We start from the raw sequence: 18948 nt of genomic DNA on the forward strand, positions 1-18948 counted from the left end.
CAGAACGAAACTCAGGCAAGTCTAATTCTAACTCTAAGGCATAACACATAAATTGTGCATACAGTAAAATGAATACAATACTGTGTAAGGCATACAGGTATGATAAAGTAGGGAACTAATACAGACAGATTATGGAGAAGTAGAAGTAAGAACAAGAATTTCAACAGTGCCATGTAAAAAAAAACAACTCAATGACAGACGGGTGGTTATCTGTTGTTTGTCGGCAAATTGTTAAGATAAAATAATACAGGATACATTTTAATAAAATTGTATTGCCATTGTTGTCCTTTATTCCTCCTTCCCCTCACTTTTTCATTGAAGAGAAATCCAGCAGAAGAGTTGGTCAATGTGTCATCATCCTAAAGATAAAGGGATTAGATGACATCAGGACCAAGAGGGGCTAATTGCTAATGGCTATGAAAAGCTCATTTAAACCATAGCCAGACAGAAAGTGCCAATTCATAGAACAGTCAATGAATAAAATCAGAGATACGACTTTCCCCCGATATGTCTGCAGTTGCTAAACTTACCTTCAGCCTTTTGAGAAAGTAAGGATGGCAATGACAATCACGCAGAGAGCCAACAGCGTCCCGAGGACGATGACTACTGGGTTCACTTCTTGTCCTGAGATTTCTGAAAAACATCACAGCAGACACTAAAGTCTTTACTCATCTTTTATTTTTACCTCATGCATTACTCTTACAAGAAATAGGTTTAGCAGGCCAAGAAACAGGAGTTGTAAGACAGACTGTAGAGAAGCTGCCAATTTAACCAGATTAGCTACCACGTTTTCGGAGGACAGCAAAAATGAAGTGCACCTTTAATGTCAAATCAACAATTCTTTATTACACAAATTACCTATACTCTTCAAGATATGTGACTCAGTTGGAGGTTTGATTAAAACCTGCTTGATCATTTTCATCATATCCCAGAATTGTAGCAAATACTAATTGATGGAAATGCAATAATTAATAAACATTTAAATGTTCGAACTCTGTTCATCTCTGGATGTTTTAAATACAAGTAAGAACAAGTAAGAAAAATACAAATACATAATAATACAATAATATTAATAACTGTGAAGGCCTACTTGTCTCCACTGTAGTTCCTTCGCCAAACAGGATTGTTCCACATGTGACCACAGCACAGTAGTAAGTCCCAGCGTCAGAGGAGCTCTGTATAGTTTTCGACAGACTGTAGACACAACTTCTCTTCTCTTCTTCTTCACCTTTGTCGCTTTGAGTGTAAATTACACCTGGGTGGGATTCTCCTGATCCAGCTCTGAACCAGTACACACTGTGTTCTCCTGGACACTGAACTCTGTTTTCCTTGTACTTAGAGAGAAGTGAACACTGGAGACTCACTGAGTCGCCCGTCTGGACGGACTGCGTGTCCGGTCTTTGTTTCACATAGACTGATATCTGATGATTTTTATGACCTGCAGCGTTCAAAATACAGCAGCTATTAGCTCATGAGATTTTGGGTATTAATGCAAAAAGATCAAACGCTGAAACAAGTGTAACTTACCATTCACAGCCAAAAGTGTGCTGTTAATGACTTTCATTGTGTATGGAGTTCCTGCTTGACAGAAATATGTTGCTTCATCTTCTTTGCTTACATTTCTGATGTTGAGAAAATAAAGAGTATCCACTTTTGTGATTGTAAATCTTGAGTCTTCAAATTGTTCTTCAAGGCTAATTTTGTCAAAACTTCCTGCTGCAACTGTTTCAACCATGTATCCAAACTTCAGCCGATACCAGTTTAACAACCCGGCTTCATCCCCAGTGAATGAACACGGAAGAGTCAAACTATCACCGGGTTCAACCACAGTCATAGAGATTGGGTGAGGCATGTCTATAGTTTGAGCTTATGAAAGAGAAAAACAATGTTAGTTAAGAGACAACAGGAGAAAAACATTTCAAATGTGTGTCACCAAGTCGCTTTAGGGTCTGTATAAAGTTTATTTAAAATGTAACATGGCCAAATATGTTTTTCCTACCTTTTAATTAAATTATTTTTAAATATAATTATATTTTATGGAAGTACTCTTAAACTATACAAAATGCATACTTACACAATGTACAGAGAAAAATCAAAGCAGCCAGTCATCCGTTCATTGTGGTAAAGCAGCCCTCTGTTACACAACTAAAGTCCCCCACCAAAATGGAAGATTTCATCACAATGTCATCAAGGTTTACAGAATAGAAGTCATGGTGATTGGCTAAAACACAAACCATGCACATGGCCCTAAATTTACCAAACCAATGATCATGTTCTATTTTCAGTGAAATTCAGACGTATACTATACAAAATGTGTACTTACGCAATGTACAGAGGAAAAATCAAAGCAGCCAGTCGTCCGATCATTGTGGTAAAGCAGCCCTCTCTTGCACAACTAAAGTCCCCCACCAAAAATGGAAGATTGTATCACAGTGTCGTCAAGGTTTACATAAAAGAAGTCATGGTGATTGGCTAAAACACATGGCCCTAAATTTACCAAACCAATGATCATGTCCCATTTTCAGTGAAATTCAGACGCATATATATAATTTTTTATTGTTAGATTAACAACAATCCATGACTAGTGAAGAACAATTTAGATGAGCTTCAATGAGGTGTGTCATTTAAAGGTAATTTAAAGAGCTTTAGTGAGAAAGTTCTGAAATAATGTCAAAGCTTTTTACACCTCTGTCATTTGAACAGCATCAGGGGGAAAGCACTTATCTTAAGAACTTGCTACCCAATTTCCACATTACTTACCACAGTCATTTGGCTTGGACGCAGTCTGACTGTGAAGTAAACAGTGGGTTGATGTCAAGATGATCTCTTTGTTCAGTGTATTGCCTGCCAAAAATGAAAAATTCTTTTCAACTGCAAATTTCAATTCATGTCAAGTCTGCAAATTACAGCAAGAATTCATTGGCAATTATATTCTTCATTCTCAGACTAATCATCATCCTAATGCCCGAACAACCCCGAGTGGCAGTATTGATGCAAATGAGTAGCGGCTCTACTCCAAGCTTCCTCCAGATGTCTGCGCTGAATGATGCTCAATTTGGCCACACATATCCGCAATCTCCCTTTTTTGGTCACTACCCAATGCCTATGATCATAGGAGAGGGTTGGACCACCCCGTGATACTTGAACTCCTTCACTTAAAGCAGTAGCTCACTCCTTACTTGAAGGTAGCAATCCACCATTTTTTTTGGCAGAGAACCATGGTCTCAGACTTGGAGGTGCTTCTCACTCAAGTGCAAACCACCATAGTGTCTGCTGAAGGTCACAATTTGATTAAGCCAACAGAATCACATTGTCTGCTGAAACAGAGATGCAATTCTGAAGTTCCCAAACCAGACACTCTCCTCCACCAGGCTGAGCCTTGAGATTCTTTCCATGAAAATCACAAACAGAATCAGTGACGAGGGACAACCCTGGCAGAGGCAAACATCCAACAGGAACCTGTTTGACTTGAGGATACAAGTCAAGATACAGCTCTCACTTATACAAGTGTCAGATGGCTCATAGAAAGGGGTTCGATACCCCATATTACCACAGTATCACCCATGTCAGCCAAGACAACCCAAAAATGTCCAGAGCCTTTAGCACCTCAGGATGAATGTCATTTACACCTGACACCCTGCCACTGAGGAAGTTGTAACAACCTCAACAACCTCAGACAATGATATCACTTGACATGTTGGTTGGTTCAAGAGTTCCTCAAAGTGTCCTTTCCACCACTCAATGATCCCCACTCTCGGTCAGCAGTTCACCTACTCTGCTGAAGACGGCCTGAGCCAAGTCCTTCTTTCCCCTTCTGTAAGCTAACGGTTTGCCAGAATTTCCTAGGGGGGCAACCAAAAGTCCTTCTCCATAGCCTCTCTGAACTCCCACACAAAGGTTTTTGCTTCTGCAACAACAGAAGTTACAGCCATCGTAGCCAACCAGTACCAGTCTGCTGGCTCGGATTCCACGTCCCCAACCTCCCCTGTAATGCACAAGAAATCTTACTGGAGGTCGGACTTAAACTCCTCGCAGACAGGGGCCTCCGCCATAAATGATCAGCTCACTCTAACTACACGTGTAGGTCGGTTGGCATCCTCCCCCGCCATCTGATCCAACTCACCGCCAGGTGGTGATCAGTTGACAGCTTTTTCAGAGTGTCACTGATGATGTGATAACAAAGTAGATCATTGATCTTTTACAGATTGTTCTAGTACCATGTACACTTATGAATCACCCTATTCATGAACATTGTTATGACCAATAAATGACTCTGCACAAGTCTTTCGTTTACCTAACCAACCCATTCAGCCAGTCCTCCTCTCTTTGTGGACTTTCTGGCCTTTTGACGACATCGCTTGTTCTGTCAAATCTGCTCTCTACCGAAGTTAACGGTGGATTGTTGTATCACCTGTATGCATAACTGGCCTTAAGCATATGCACTTCATGTAATCTGAAAATGTGAAAGTCATGTTATTCATTCACCATTTGGAGAGAGCAGGCTGGGATTTAACACTGACAGTACACCTATAAATACAAATACCGTGTTGGCTAAACTGCCTGTTGGTGCAGGGCAGGATATTTTGCTTGGTAGAACAGTTTGTGACTGGGGTGATTGGAATCTTTGATGATCCTGTTGTCCAAGAAGTAAATGCTTGCACTCCCAGTCTGACCTACTGGGCTTTCATATTTGACCAAAAAGCTAGCAACATGAAGGGTGTCCTCAACCTCTCATACAATGTCTGATACACTTATTCTTCTCAGGGCGCTCACAAGAATGGTTCACTTTTTAGACAAGATAACAAACGAAAGCATTGAGCTTGTGATACCAACAAGTGTTGTACTGTGTTATGAACTACAACTAGACTGTCTTTTAAGATTCACAGCACTTTGTTAAGGCAATGTGCATTGAAAAAAACAACCAAAGCCACATGCAAGAGCTACTCAGACAGACAATAGCTGTGGTCGGCCATTGCTTTGCCTTTGACCAACCACTGAAGCTGTTTACGCAGAAAAGAGCTGACTATGTGCCTCAACAGGATGTGTAATGAGGTTTGAGCAAATACAGAAGAGCAAAAGAAACATTAGCTAATTTGTATTTTATTGGACTACTCTATATATTTTTTTTGTTTTACTTAAGTAAAGATATGCTCATCTAAAGTGTAGGATTACAGTAATCTGAGCCTGCACAGTAAGTTTTATTTTGGTAGGTTAGCCTCTGCGAGCTTAACTGAGCCTAAAAGATAACTTCTCCATGACACTACCTTTCCAGCAGAACAGATGGACACAACAAACACAAGCTGATGACAGACTTGACACTGAAAATAGAGCTTAGAGAGAGTGAATAATAGACTAACATCTCTAAAATGGCAAGAAGCATAACACATTCAAGATTCATTCAATTTTCGTTATCTAGACATATATATAAATACATTGAATACATTAATACATGAGTTGACTAAATGAACACAATTCCACTCTCTTTGTAAAGAATTTGTGAAGGCCGTGTTTGCATGTCTCCTTGGTGAATAACAAGCAGTGCCCCATGCAACAGCTACAATGACAGATGTAGGTGGAGGTGGTCTATTCGGCCCTATGATCAACCATCAAGGCTGTTTACTCAGAACAGACCTTCAACAGGATGTGTAGTGAGGTTAAAGTTGCAAGAAAGGAAATGATACAAAAAGCCTTAGGAAACTAGTTTTAGTTTAATCCCCCAGCCTGACTGTTTTACCTATTTAGGTTTAACAGGTAACTTCTTGGTTCATTCACGATAAATATAAAGTGTCACAAAAACACACTCAAGGTTTGACACCGACTTTGAGTAATTCAGAATAACCTGCAAATGGGGACTGGATTTCAACAACGACCATGGATTACTTGCTTTAACGACCTAGTTGTAAAATGTGAGTTGTCTATGCAATGGCTGAATGTGTTTTGGGAATTTCACTTGGTATTGTTGATGTTTAAGGGTTTACATACTGGTTCACTGCAAATTAGTCTATAGCAGAGGGTAAAATTGGTTTCTCATCATCATTTTAATTAATCAACGGTGCTTAAAGCTAATGTGGTAAACGATAAGAAAATGGAGATGGCTGGCTTGCATCTACTGCAAGATAACATGCACTGCTCTTCATATTTTAGCTACATCTAGACCAGACTTGTATCTGCACTCTACAAGGCAATAAAAGCTTCTTGCAGTTACCCAGCGTCAGGGAAAGTGAATGTACATGACTGCTCCCCTTCTGCAGCAACTACCAGAGAAAAGCTGTAAACCACGAAGAGAAGCGCAATGAGAGGTGGTTAGGACCAAGCGTGACTAAGAAGGTGCCCAAGCTCCATATACACCCTTTAACTGCTCTGTTGAGGTTTTGTGGTGTTAAATGAATAGTGACAATAATGTAGCAGTCCTTAGAAGAAGAAATGAACTCTTTGAAATCACACCTAGCCCAACCTCAACGTTGCGTAGCTTTCCATGCATCATTAGTTTGTCAGTGAAGACTGTGTGCACAAACAAAAACAGTACAAAGCAGATTGCAAAGTACAAAAAAATGATTTATTGCAGAGGTTTCATTTATTCTGTCCACTTTTTTGGTGTGTAGGTTAGACTAATCAGCCCTCCTACTGCCTTTCACCTGATGCATGCTAGGATAGGCTTCTGTCCAACAGAACAGCAGTGAAGCCTTCCTTGTACTGTGGATTTCTGGTGTGCTCTTCCTGCTGACGTGTCACTACAAAAAGGAGTGGGGGTGTCAACACTGATTATGACTGGTAAGTACCCTTAACATGTATTCTTTCAAATGTCCAGCAGAGGGCAACTCCACTGGTTGCAAGAAGAAGTCTGATGTCTGCCTGTAGAAAAAGATGAAAATGTTGATGCATAATGACAAAAGTGTGTTGCTTCGTCGTCTTTGCTGACATTTCTGATTGTTAAAACATACTGAGCATCCTCTTCTATCATTGTGAAACGTGAGTCTTTAAATGGATAACTCAATGTCATTCTGCCTTGTGTTACTGAAGTGATGGTTTGAAAAGGTTTTGCTGTCTGTCCCAGCGACTGGACATTGCAAAGCCAAATTCTCACCAACTCTAACCTCGGTCAAAGAGATCTGCTGAGAATCTGCAGTTTGAATCAGAGCTGAAGGAAAGAGACAAAAAAAGAAAAATCAATATAAACTAAAACATTTTACACTGTGAAGATTATAACACAACCTCATCTGATATATAACAATGTTCTTTAACACATAGTTTAGTAAAAACAATAGTTTGCAGTAGTATTTCTCTCCTTGGTAAAGAATAGCACTTACACACTGTACACTGCAGAAAAGGAATAGAGGAGGAGGAGGAATAGAGGACAGTGTCACTTTAGCTGCAGTGTAGGTTGTGGCCTGCAGGTTCAAGGACAGTGGAGAGAGGAGAGGAACTGTGGTGAAAACCACACAGAGAGTCATGAGATGTGAAGAGCTCAAAGGTGACAGAGAGGGCTGGCATGAATGTACAGCTTGTTACTATGATAGAAATAATGTTATAAACGGCCCATAACAATACTGAAAAAACAACACTAAGTATTTCATGCACAAACAACACTTCTTCATATTTTGGACACCACATATTGATTTCTTCAGCGTTCCCAAACTCATTTTTTCACATTTTGCCAGGTCAAAGGTCACTGGCTAGTTACAGACCTCTGCCTGCTACTCATCCTTGTCCCCGTCCTTGCAGAAGATGGAAAGAGCGCCATCATCATAGTATTTAGTACATAGTACATAGGCTTGTTTACCCTCAGGCAGCAGACACTCCACATTCTGCCTCATAATCAGTTGCAAGTTGTTTACCTGTGGATGTGCGTCCATGAGTATGAGGGGGCGGGGCTTCCGAAAGAGCCCTGAAGGGAGGGGTGCATTTGTTTGGCCATCAAGGTCATTTGATTTCCAAATATCTGCTTCGCGAAAGGACATATCAACTTTGGTCACACTCCAAATTTTGCCATGTGTGCACTGAGACACAAAGTTAGAGAGAATAAACATGTAGAGTCTTTTGACCTTGAACTGCTGTGTATATGTCCTCCACACAATCTTAAACATTATAGATAAACCTCTGACAGCACTTTGTAAAGGCCTTCTGCATGTCTGCCGTGAGAACAACAAGCAAAGCCACATGCAACAGCTTCACTGACACACAGGCTGCGGTCTGTCTCTCCTCCCTTTGACCAACCTTCAAGGCTGTTTGCTCAGAGCAGAACTGTGACTGTGACAGGATGTGTAGTGAGGGAAGAGCTGCATGAGGTTTCTGCAGGCTAGTTTTAATTTGAACAAATTTAAACAATTGAATCAATTTTTCTTGCTTGTTAATTTGAAAATGCAAATAATGTCTTTGATGTGGTTTTAAACATGCAACGGTATAATAGACATGAATATTAGATCATATTACTTTGCATTTAAATTCAAATTCAATGACAAGATTATCGTCCATCATTGCTCAAAGTGATGCACACAAAAACAGACTTCTGGGACGGCTTTGATTATCGGACAAACTCATCTTCAAACTCTTGTTGTCGTCAGAAAGAGCGAGGTGGGACCAGTGAAAGATTAGCACCTCCCCTCTCTGACAGCACCGACCAGTGAAGAGTGATCAAAATCAAATCAAATCAAATTTTATTTGTATAGCGCCAAATCATAACCAGGGTTATCTCGAGACACTTTACAGAAAGAGCAGGTCTAGACCGACTCTTTGTTAAGTTATTCAAAGAGAGGCCCAACATGAATCCACCATGAGTAGCACTTAGCAATTCGGCACATTGGCAAGGAAAAACTTCCTTTTAACAGGCAGAAACCTCGAGCAGAACCAGACTCATGTTGAACAGCCATCTGCCTCGACTGGATGGGCCGAAAATGGGATAGAAGGAGATGCAGGATAGAGACAGGCAAAGAGAGCAACAACAACATATGTTCTTGTTACCACAACAACATATGTCCTTGTTACATGAACAACAACAGACACATACTTATGGTTACAATGCCAATAATAGTGGTAGACTAGGGTGAAGATTGGCTAAATAAATAAATAAATAAATAAATTAGCGAGAGAAGCAGAGTAATGATAAAGGCTGAGGTAATCGTAATTGTAACAGTTGAAGTCAACAGGTCTACTATTAGCATTAGCAGCAACAATAATGATACTATGGGGAAGGCTGATGTTAGTAGTTGTTGCAGTCGAGCAGGTCCACAGCAGCAGGTGGTCTGCAGCAACGATCCTCAGGAACCTTCAAGACAAGGGAGCACAAGAACTCCCGGGAAGATATGTGGTTAGTAATGTTAATGGGACCAGAAAATACAGAGTTAATGAGCTGCATTAATATGACAGATAGAGAGAGAGAGAGAGTCAGAGAGAGAGGAAGAGAGAGAGAGAGAGTCAGAGAGTCAGAGAGAGAGAGAGAGAGAGAGAGAAGCTTGGTGTGTCAGATCCCCCCGGCAGTCTAAACCTATAGCAGCATAACTATGGGCTAGTCCAAGCCTGAGCCAGCCCTAACTATAAGCTTTATCAAAGAGGAAAGTTTTAAGTCTACTCTTAAAAGAAGAGAGGGTGTCTGCCTCCCGGACCTTGACTGGTAGATTGTTCCAGAGGAGGGGGGCCTGGTAATTGAAGGCTCTACCTCCAACACTACTCTTAGAGACTTTAGGTACCACAAGCAGGCCTGCATCCTGGGAGCGCAATGTTCTAGAGGGGTAATATGGCACTATGAGCTCTTTAAGATATGTTGGTGCCTGACCATTAAGAGCTTTGTAAGTAAGAAGAAGGATTTTAAATTCTATTCTATATTTTACAGGAAGCCAGTGCAGAGAGGCTAATACAGGAGAGATGTGCTCTCTCTTCCTAGTTCTTGTCAGCACACGTGCTGCAGCATTTTGTACCAGCTGCAGAGTTTTTAGTGACTTATTAGGGCAGCCTGATAGTAACGAGTTACAATAATCCAACCTGGAAGTAACGAATGCATGGACTAGTTTTTCTGCATCGTTTTGAGACAAGATGTGTCTGATTTTTGTATGTTGCGAAGATGAAAGAAGGCTGTCCTTGATATTTGTTTTATGTGGGAGATGAAGGACATATCCTGATCAAATAGAACTCCCAGATTCCTAACAGTAGTGCTGGATGCCAGGCTGATGCCATCTAGGGCAGCTATATCATTAGAGAAAGAGTCTCTAAGGTGTTTTGGGCCGAGCACAATAACTTCAGTTTTGTCTGAATTAAGTAGCAGAAAGTTTCTAGTCATCCAGATCTTTATGTCCTTAAGGCATGCTTCTAGTTTAGATAGCTGATTGGTTTCATCTGGCTTCATAGATAAGTATAATTGAGTATCATCTGCATAACAATGAAAATTAATGGAGTGTTTCCTCATGATATTACCCAGAGGAAGCATATATAAGGTAAAAAGAATCGGTCCGAGCACAGAACCTTGTGGAACTCCATGACTAACTTTGGTTTGCATAGAGGACACATCAGTGTGATAACTTGCAAAATAACAGCAATCATATATCAACATTTACCTACATCTGTAAAGGCTTTTCTACTAATAATAAATAACATGGTCCAACGTGGTCCTAAGTTTTTGGTCCAACCTAGGTGTTAGGTGTCAACAATTTGACCACACGCGCACACACACAGAGAAACACACATTCACTGTCACCACTGACGACCAAATGATGCATGGAAACTTTAGCATTGTGGTGGTTTGGCTTTAATGTGAGGTGTGAATATGAAGAGGCTTTTTGTCCTTGATCACACTCTGTTTAACCGTCAGGAAGTTTGATTAAACTGTTTTTTTTTTACGGTCTTAAAATAGCCAGTGAGGTTTTTTATCACACTTTCTGCAGTCTGCACTCTTCACTGGCCGGTGCTGTCAGAGAGGGGAGGTGCTAATCATTGTCTGGCCCCACCTCGCTCATTTTGTCTAGAACAAGTGTTGAAAGTGTGAGTTTGTGACTTAATAAGAAAACTTTGTCTGATTATCCAGAAAAAGATTTAAATCCTTGCTAAAGTCTGCACTAATGTGCATCACTTTAAGTATTGACGGACAGACAGCTTGTCAGTGAGGCAGCATTTAAATGTAGAACAAAACATGAACTAATATTCATCTGCTATATACTGTATGGTTGCATCTTTTAAACACAGCAAAGACGATCTATCTGTCCACCTGTTATTTACACTATTAAAGTTGCTGAAGTCTGGAGAGCAGGATGGTTTAACAGACCTCCCCCAACTCTGCATGCTGTGCTCTTCCTGCTGATGTGACTGACAGGCAGAGTGGGCGGGTCATCACTGATGATGAGGAGCATCTGCTTTGGTTGGCTCAGAAAACATCTAACATGGCTCTTCTGTGTCTGTAGATGGCAAATGGCTGGAGACTTTTTTTTTAACAGATCAAACCAATTAATTAATTAATATTAAAGTCAGTGGTACAGAGGTTTTAGGAGTTTTTATTAGACCTGGAAACATAGTGCTATAATGTGTATTTACCATGCAGATGGATATCTTAAATGAATTAATGTTTAGAGGTCATTGGTGATAGTAACATTTTGATTGTAAACTCTATCTCAGTCGGTTTGGACCAAGCAGACAGCTCTGTGGCTGAGAAAATGAAGCCAACACTGAAGCACCAAAAACGCGGGGAAGAGCTTGACTTCTAGACCGTGTTTGTGTTGTTGGTGTGTTTTGGTGATTTTTTCATCCAAATGTTGAACAAATAATATGTCTTACTGAGTGGTTAACTTTACTACCTGATCCCTGAGAAGTCTGTGGTCCCACCTCTTTGGTGAGTGAAATTCTCATATTTTATTAAACGTTAGCGCTAATTAGCAGCTTTGGTTTGGTCTGGCCTGTCAAGGACGGAGGACCATTGTGATGGCTGGACCGGTTATTTTAAGTTACTCGGTCGTTCACCCGCTGCCCACTCACCACTGATGTCCGCGTTCAAGCTACAAATCTGCTACTTCCACAAGCTCTCTCACGCGCTATATTGTGATGAATGAAAAACTCCAGCAGCAACCAAAACAATAGATTCTGATTGTGTTGGAATCACACTGGCTAACTTGCTAAGTGTCGAGCTAATGAGTAGACTATATAGGTTTAATAACATGGAGTGCCAACCCCTCGCTACTCTACAGATCCACCCTCTCTTTCTGGACGAGCAGCTAGACGGGTGCCAGTTACAAGGTAGGCAACCCAATTACTTAATTGACTTTTTACCTTATTAAGCAATTGATAATAAAGCAGGGTATGTTTTAAGGCGTGGCCACCTGTGATTGGTACCTACCATAGGGGCCTGTCAAGCAGGATTGAGACATAACAACGGCTACTTTCACGCTTGAACTCTCGACAATTTCCAGACATACCTTTTAGGTTTTCACATGCAGCCCACCTGGGTAATGTCACCAAATGTTGATTTTTTTTCATTTTTATTCCGTGTAAAAGGCCAAATTTGTAACCTGTCGTCCAAATGTGGTCGCTTGTGGTTACAAATAAAAAACATTCAAACAGCCAACCTCCCATACTTGATGCTTTAAAGGGGGGGTTGACAAACCAATGGGTGACTTAACTTTTTCTACATCCTCTACAGAAGAATTATTTGTCTTTGATTACTGTAGTTATACTGTGTTTCCTCTAAGCGTCAATTATAGACACCCACCAGGAAACATGAAACAAGCTTGCTGCTTGTATTGTTTCATGTGCTCGGGCTAGAAAGATTTTTTTCCACTGTGGTAATGCAGTGTAATACCATCATAACCACTGGCCAATCAGATTGCTCTGCAGTTGTTCCCTCCCCCTCGATATGATTATGTCAAAGACAATCATCTTCTCGTACATGCTAATGTTAGTGCTGTCTGAAGTGGACTTACAACAAAATGCTGACTGTCTTTGTTTTACTTCTGATGCTCAGACTGAGTCGTAAGTATATGTAAAACTTTCAAATGTGTTCAAGATGTATTTTAAGTTCAGCATAGGGCATACATTTTATTTCCTGGTTGTTAATAACCAACATGTATTTCTTTATTTTCTTCAGGATGCACAGACGATCAGACCTTTGAGACAAAGACTGTTGGTGCTGGAGGTGATGTGAAGCTGACGTGTCCCCGCGACACCTCTTTGAATGAAACACACTTATTTTGGATCAGGCTAGTTTCTGGAGCCTTGCCTGAAGTTTTGGGAGGAACATTTAGCTTTGACTACAAAGAGGTTAACAAAACTCCTCGCATCACAGCAAAACAAGAGCCTGGAACATTTGTCCTGATTATCAATGAAACACAGCTCAGTGATTCTGGACTTTACTTTTGTGTTAAACAAACAACACTTAATATGACCCTTTTGAAAGGAACGTTTATGACAGTTACAGGTAAATAAAATACACCAGGTAGACTTTAATATTCCTTGAAAATATATACATTATCAAAAGGTCAGTGTCCAGTTGTAATTTGTAACTAGTAAAGCATGTTTATTTTCTGGTTTGAATTTCTCAGGACGTGCACCTGACATCACCGCCGTCATTCAAGACTTATCCTCTGATCCAGTCCGTCCAGGAGACTCAGTGACTCTGCAGTGTTCACTCCTCTCTGACTCTGACTACAAAACATGTCCAGGAAAACACAGCGTGTTCTGGTTCAGATCCGGATCAGATGAATCTCATCCCAGTGTCATTTACACTCTTGGAAACAGAACAGATGAATGTGAGAAAAGTCCTGAGGCTCGCTCTCCACAGAAATGTGTCCACAGCTTCTCTAAGACCGTCAGCTCCTCCGATGCCGGGACTTATTACTGTGCTGTGGCCACATGTGGAGAGATACTGTTTGGAAAAGGAATGAAGCTTAACATTGAAGGTAAGTTAGAATTTCATACAAATCATTGATTATAATTAATTTTGATTCTGGATAAATGCGACACAAAACCTTTTTTTCTTCTCATCAAAAACCTGCTAACTCTCAGTATTATTGCAGACGACATGGAGCATTTGAAGAAATTCAATACAGTTCTGTTGCTGTTATCAGCTGCTTTGGTTTTAAGTCTGATTGTCATAGCCTTCTGGATTTATACCATCAAGACAAAATCTTGTAACGGTAATTAGAATTTCTCATCCATAAATCTATCAAACTATATTCAGCACAATATGAACTTTGTGCCTCTTAGCGTAGATTAACGTTCTCCATCTTTGGTTTGATTGTTTTAACACAGCTGCTGTTGCTCTGCCCACAAATGCTGCAACAGCCAGTGCCGAGCAGCCAAGTCAGCAGGTAAGATCTATAAAGAAAAGATGAAACTGGAAGAGATTTTGGATCTTCCATCTCAAAACCTTTTTCTGTGCGTTTCCTCAGAGAAATGAGGACATGTTGGTTTATTCTGCACCAGCCTTTTCAAAGAGAACTGGCAAAGCAGAGAGAACGAAGAAGAGGAACGTAACAGCAGCAGAGGGAGAGACTGTCTACAGCGATGTCAGGGCTTTTGTGTAGACTAACAATCCAAACAATGCAAGGATTTGCTCATTAATGCAAAGATAGATAGATAGATTTATTTTTTGGAAGACTTTAACTACCATGTGACCATAGCATAATGATAATATTTATTTTTATAAACTTAAAAATGTACAGTGTATCTTTGACATTATATTTGTTCAATTTAATCAATTATCTTTTTTTATGACTGTACTGTGCTAATATTAGAAATCAGAACTGGTGGACTGCATTTCTTGTATAAAGTTTGCATCATAATAAAGATAACTATGATAACACTTAAGGCTCAAACTGCTTCATTATTTTTTTCTGACATAATGGCAACAATAAGAATAAGTTCTATGCACCGCTGTGTAAGCGCAGAATCACAGAGCTGCTAGCGTGGCTGTAAAGTCTTCTTCTTGTTTAGGCCAGTAAGACGTGGTATCTTCCAGTGCATACCAGAGGTCATAGCATTGAAAGGTCAAATAAAAGCAGTTCTGATTCAAACCAAATGTTTCACAGAGAGTGTGAATGGTTCATAATGACAAGAATTTGTGTGACAGGAAATGCACTTTAAACGTCAGCAATAACCATTCAGATATGTTTGATGGGCTTAACTTTCAGGACTGGTGCTAATCATTGTCTGGCCCCATCTCACTCTATTTTGTAAGTGTTTAAAGTGTGAGTTTGTGCCTTAATAACTTTGTCTGATTATCCAGAAAAAGATTTGAATCCTTGCTAAAGTCTGCACTAATGTGCATCACTTGGAGCAATGATGGACCACCAGCTTGTCAGTGAATCAGCATGTAAATGAAAAATAAATAACATGAACTAATATTCATCTGCAATAAACTGTATGGTCACATCTTTTGAAACACAACGAAGACGATCTATCTTTCCACCTATTATGTACACTATTAAAGTTGCTGAAGTGTGGAGAGAAGGATGGTTTAACAACTCTGTATACTGTGCTCTTCCTGCTGATGTGACTGACAAGCAGAGTGGGCGGGTCATCACTGATGGGTATGCCACCGGGAGCAATCATTGTACACTCTCTCAATTTGGAAGTTTGGACCAAGCAGACACCTTTGTGGCCGAGAAATGAAGACAACATGGAGGTGCAAAAAAAAATTGCAGTTCCTCAGGTGGCCACTTGAGGCTGGCTCCAAAAGGAGTAAACCTCCATTAAGCCCCATATTTTAAATACCCAACAAAAACTGTGTGCTAGGTGTCAACTCAGCTAATTCAGAAACTGAACTTAACCTCTTGACCTTGTTTGTGTTGTTGGTGCCTTTTGGGGATTTTTTTTCATGCAAATGTTGAACAAATAAAATGGCTTGCTTTGTGGTTAGCTATACTAGCTGACCCACAAGAAGTCTGTGGTCCAGCTTTTTTGGTTCGTGAAATTCTAGTATTATTTTATTAAACGTGAGCCGAATTAGCAGCTATCTATTTCTGTGCTCACCATTACATGACATGTTTGCTCTGTCAGTGTTTGATCTACATTGATTTATTTTTTGTGGCTCCTGCATGGGAGTCAGGATTGTTGTTTGGTTTCCCCCAGAGGATGGTGGACCGTTGTGATGGCTGGACCGGGTATTTTAAGTTACTTCCCACTGCCCTCTCACCACAGAAGTGTGCGTTTAAGCTACAGTTCTACAAGCTCGCTTGGCTTCTTTAGTGATAAATGAACAACTCTAGCACCAACCAAATCAAATAGATTGTCATTCTGTGGGAAGCACGATGGCTAACCAGCTAATAAGACAGCTATTAAATTAGCTGGCGGTGTAGACTATAGGTTTAATGACATGGAGTTTGCCAACCCCTCGCTACTCTCCAGATCCACCCTCTCTTCTGTATATGGTCATTTTTGGATACAGAAACCCAACATGGTGACAGGCAATATGCCAAACTCTTCAAAAAGCCAGTCGACAAACCAATGTGTGACCTCACATGGTGGCTACATCCATCATACAGTCTATGGTGTGGACTGACAGCCAGACAGGTGCCAGTTAACTACCTTGCTAGTTTCAAGACTTTTAAGGACTGCATGGTGTTCATTTTGTAAATATGGTCCCATTCACAGTAAAACTGACAATAATGCAGGGTATGTTTTACGGCCTGGCCACCTGTGATTGAAAAGTTGCTACCATGGGGGGCCGTCAAACAGAACGGAGACATAATAATCATTTACTTATCAACTGTGGTAAGACTTTCTCAGCAGATCCAAGTCCTCTTGCGATGTGGGGGTGATCGGACTTGTTTGTCCAGCACATCCCACAGATGCTCGATTGGATTGAGATTTGGGGAATTTGGAGACTTGTTGTCGTGTTCCTCAAACCATTCCTGAACCATTTTTGCAGTGTGGCAGGGCGCATGATCCTGCTGAAAGAGGCCACTGCCATTAGGGAACATGTTTCCATGAAGAGGTGTACTGGTCTGCAACAATGTTTAGGTAGGTGGTACATGTTAAAGTCACATCCAGATGAATAACAGGACCTGAGATTTCCCAGCATAACATTGCCCAAAGCATCACACTACCTCCGCCAGCTTGCCTTCTTCCCATAGTGCATCCTGGTGCCATGTCTTCCCCAGGTAAGCGACGCACACACACCTGGCCAACATGATGTAAGAGAAAAAAAGACTGTCAACACAACAATGGCGCATGGGGAAGCAGTGTTTCCTCTAGGACTTTTTTCAGCAGCAGGGTAGAGGGTTGTTGTGGTTCTTTATATTGTCTGATTGTATGTCAGACTCAGACCGGGCCGTGGGTCTCTATAACTATATTAATAAATAATACACACTGAGGCGAGGTAACTTCATGTGCTTTCTTTAGTGGCAGCTCAACAACAACCAAACAAGCATGAGCGAGCAATCAATCACAGCACCTGGAGTGCCGCAGGCTAATATAGTCGAGCATCGAACGCTCGATCAGATACACCACATCCCCATTTTCCAAGAATGAGATGTGTTCATGCACTTAGCTGAATCAATTTCATTAACATAAAACTGTAATGTGCTCAATATCAAACATACCAAATAAAGTAACACACATTTCCTTGAAATATAGTGCTTACTCAGTATCAACGAGTCACTTTCCAATATCTATGTAAACATATCAGATAAACATGTCTCTTAACAGAACAACCTGCTTTCTTTTATAAGCATTCTTTTATAAACATGTCAACAAACATTTATGACAACAGATTTTCACATCTTGTCTGTTCACTTTCTTCTTCTTCTTCTTTTTTTTTTTTTTTTTTAAGCGACACTCAGTCATTAGACCATGAACTAGTCTCTGAACCTGACAGGACGTCTCACTACTCTGCCACTTCTGGTGTGGTATTCCGATGAACTGTTCACGCTCACAGGCGGCAAAACCTGTGGTGGTGGATCTTGGGGTGACAGGTCAGTAGACCCATGTGTCTCAGAGTGTGTTTCTTCTGAATCTTCACTTAAGCCAGTGTCTCTGAACAGACTCGGATGTAGCCTCCTCAGATGTCGTCTGTTCCTCCTTAAAGCCTTTCCTGCTGGAGTCAGCACGTTGTAGGAGCGTGGCTCATATCTCCGGCCTGTCACTATGGCTGGCTCCCAACCACGTCGTGTCTGCATGTGTACGGTGGTACCTGGGTCCAATGCAGGCAGCGGCTTGGCGTTTTGGTCATAGTATAGACGCTGGCGTGATTGCAAATCCTGTATCCTGCTGTGCATGTGCTGTGGGGTGGACTGCTTTAGCACAGCACTGGAGCATGGAAGCGTGCTGCGCAGAGCTCTTCCCATCAACATCTGGGCAGGTGTCATGTTCAGCCCTGTCACTGGTGTGTTCCTCAGTGACAGCAGTACAAGATGTGGGTCTGTGCCAGTTTGCATTGCTTTTTTCAGTGCATGTTTTACAGTCTTTATGGTCCTCTCCGCGAGTCCATTGGACTGTGGATATCCAGGGCTGGAGTGCGTGAGCTTGAATTCCCATGAGGCTGCAAACGACCTCATCTCGTAGCTGGCAAAAGGAACGTGATCACTCACCAGCTCTCTGGGAATCCCGTGCCTGGCGAAAACAGACTTCATTTTCTGGATTACTGTTTGAGCTGTTAAATCAGGCAAGTTCAGCACTTCAGGATATTTTGTCAGATAATCCACTAACAACAGGTACGACTGACCTTTCAGTTGGAAGATGTCAGCTCCAACTTTCATCCACGGGAGTTCAGGAACTTCATGCGTGATGAGTGGCTCTTTCTGCTGTTGCGGCTGAAACTGCTGGCACTGCATACATTTCTCCACTGTCATCTCTATGTCGCGTGTCATGCCAGGCCAATAGAGGACTTTTCTTGCTTTGGCCTTTGTGCACTGGACACCCTGGTGAGCCATGTGAAGCTTCTCCAAGATCACTTTCCTGAAGCTCTGTGGTATGATGATTCTATCTCCCACCATGATGATGTCATTCTGGATGCTGATGTTGTGGCGCAATGGCCAG

General features: G+C 41.1%; 1 protein-coding gene across 1 annotated transcript; it reads right to left on the bottom strand.

Annotated features, from left to right (window-relative positions):
• Positions 1-532: 532 nt before the first annotated feature.
• Positions 533-7814, bottom strand: LOC138598477 (uncharacterized). The gene is made up of 4 exons (XM_069670269.1): positions 7781-7814; positions 1528-1866; positions 1091-1438; positions 533-633 (listed from the first exon to the last, which is right to left on the bottom strand). The coding sequence occupies exons 1-4, from the start codon at positions 7812-7814 to the stop codon at positions 533-535; spliced, it is 822 nt and encodes a 273-aa protein (XP_069526370.1).
• Positions 7815-18948: the final 11134 nt, after the last annotated feature.

This window comes from Semicossyphus pulcher, unplaced genomic scaffold, assembly GCF_022749685.1.
Source record: "Semicossyphus pulcher isolate SPU_LCO1_2020_fin unplaced genomic scaffold, fSemPul1.0.p SCAF_2, whole genome shotgun sequence".
Classification (NCBI taxonomy): Eukaryota; Metazoa; Chordata; class Actinopteri; order Labriformes; family Labridae; genus Semicossyphus; species Semicossyphus pulcher.

Excerpts from the sequence above, each read along its gene's own strand:
- LOC138598477 (XM_069670269.1), bottom strand. The coding sequence starts at position 7,814 with ATGAGGCAGAATGTGGAGTGTCTGCTGCCTGAGG. Across the intron at positions 1,867-7,780 it reads GGAGTGTCTGCTGCCTGAGG|CTCAAACTATAGACATGCCT; the intron begins GTAAACAAGCCT and ends CTCTTTCATAAG. Across the intron at positions 634-1,090 it reads AGGAACTACAGTGGAGACAA|AAATCTCAGGACAAGAAGTG; the intron begins GTAGGCCTTCAC and ends GATGTTTTTCAG.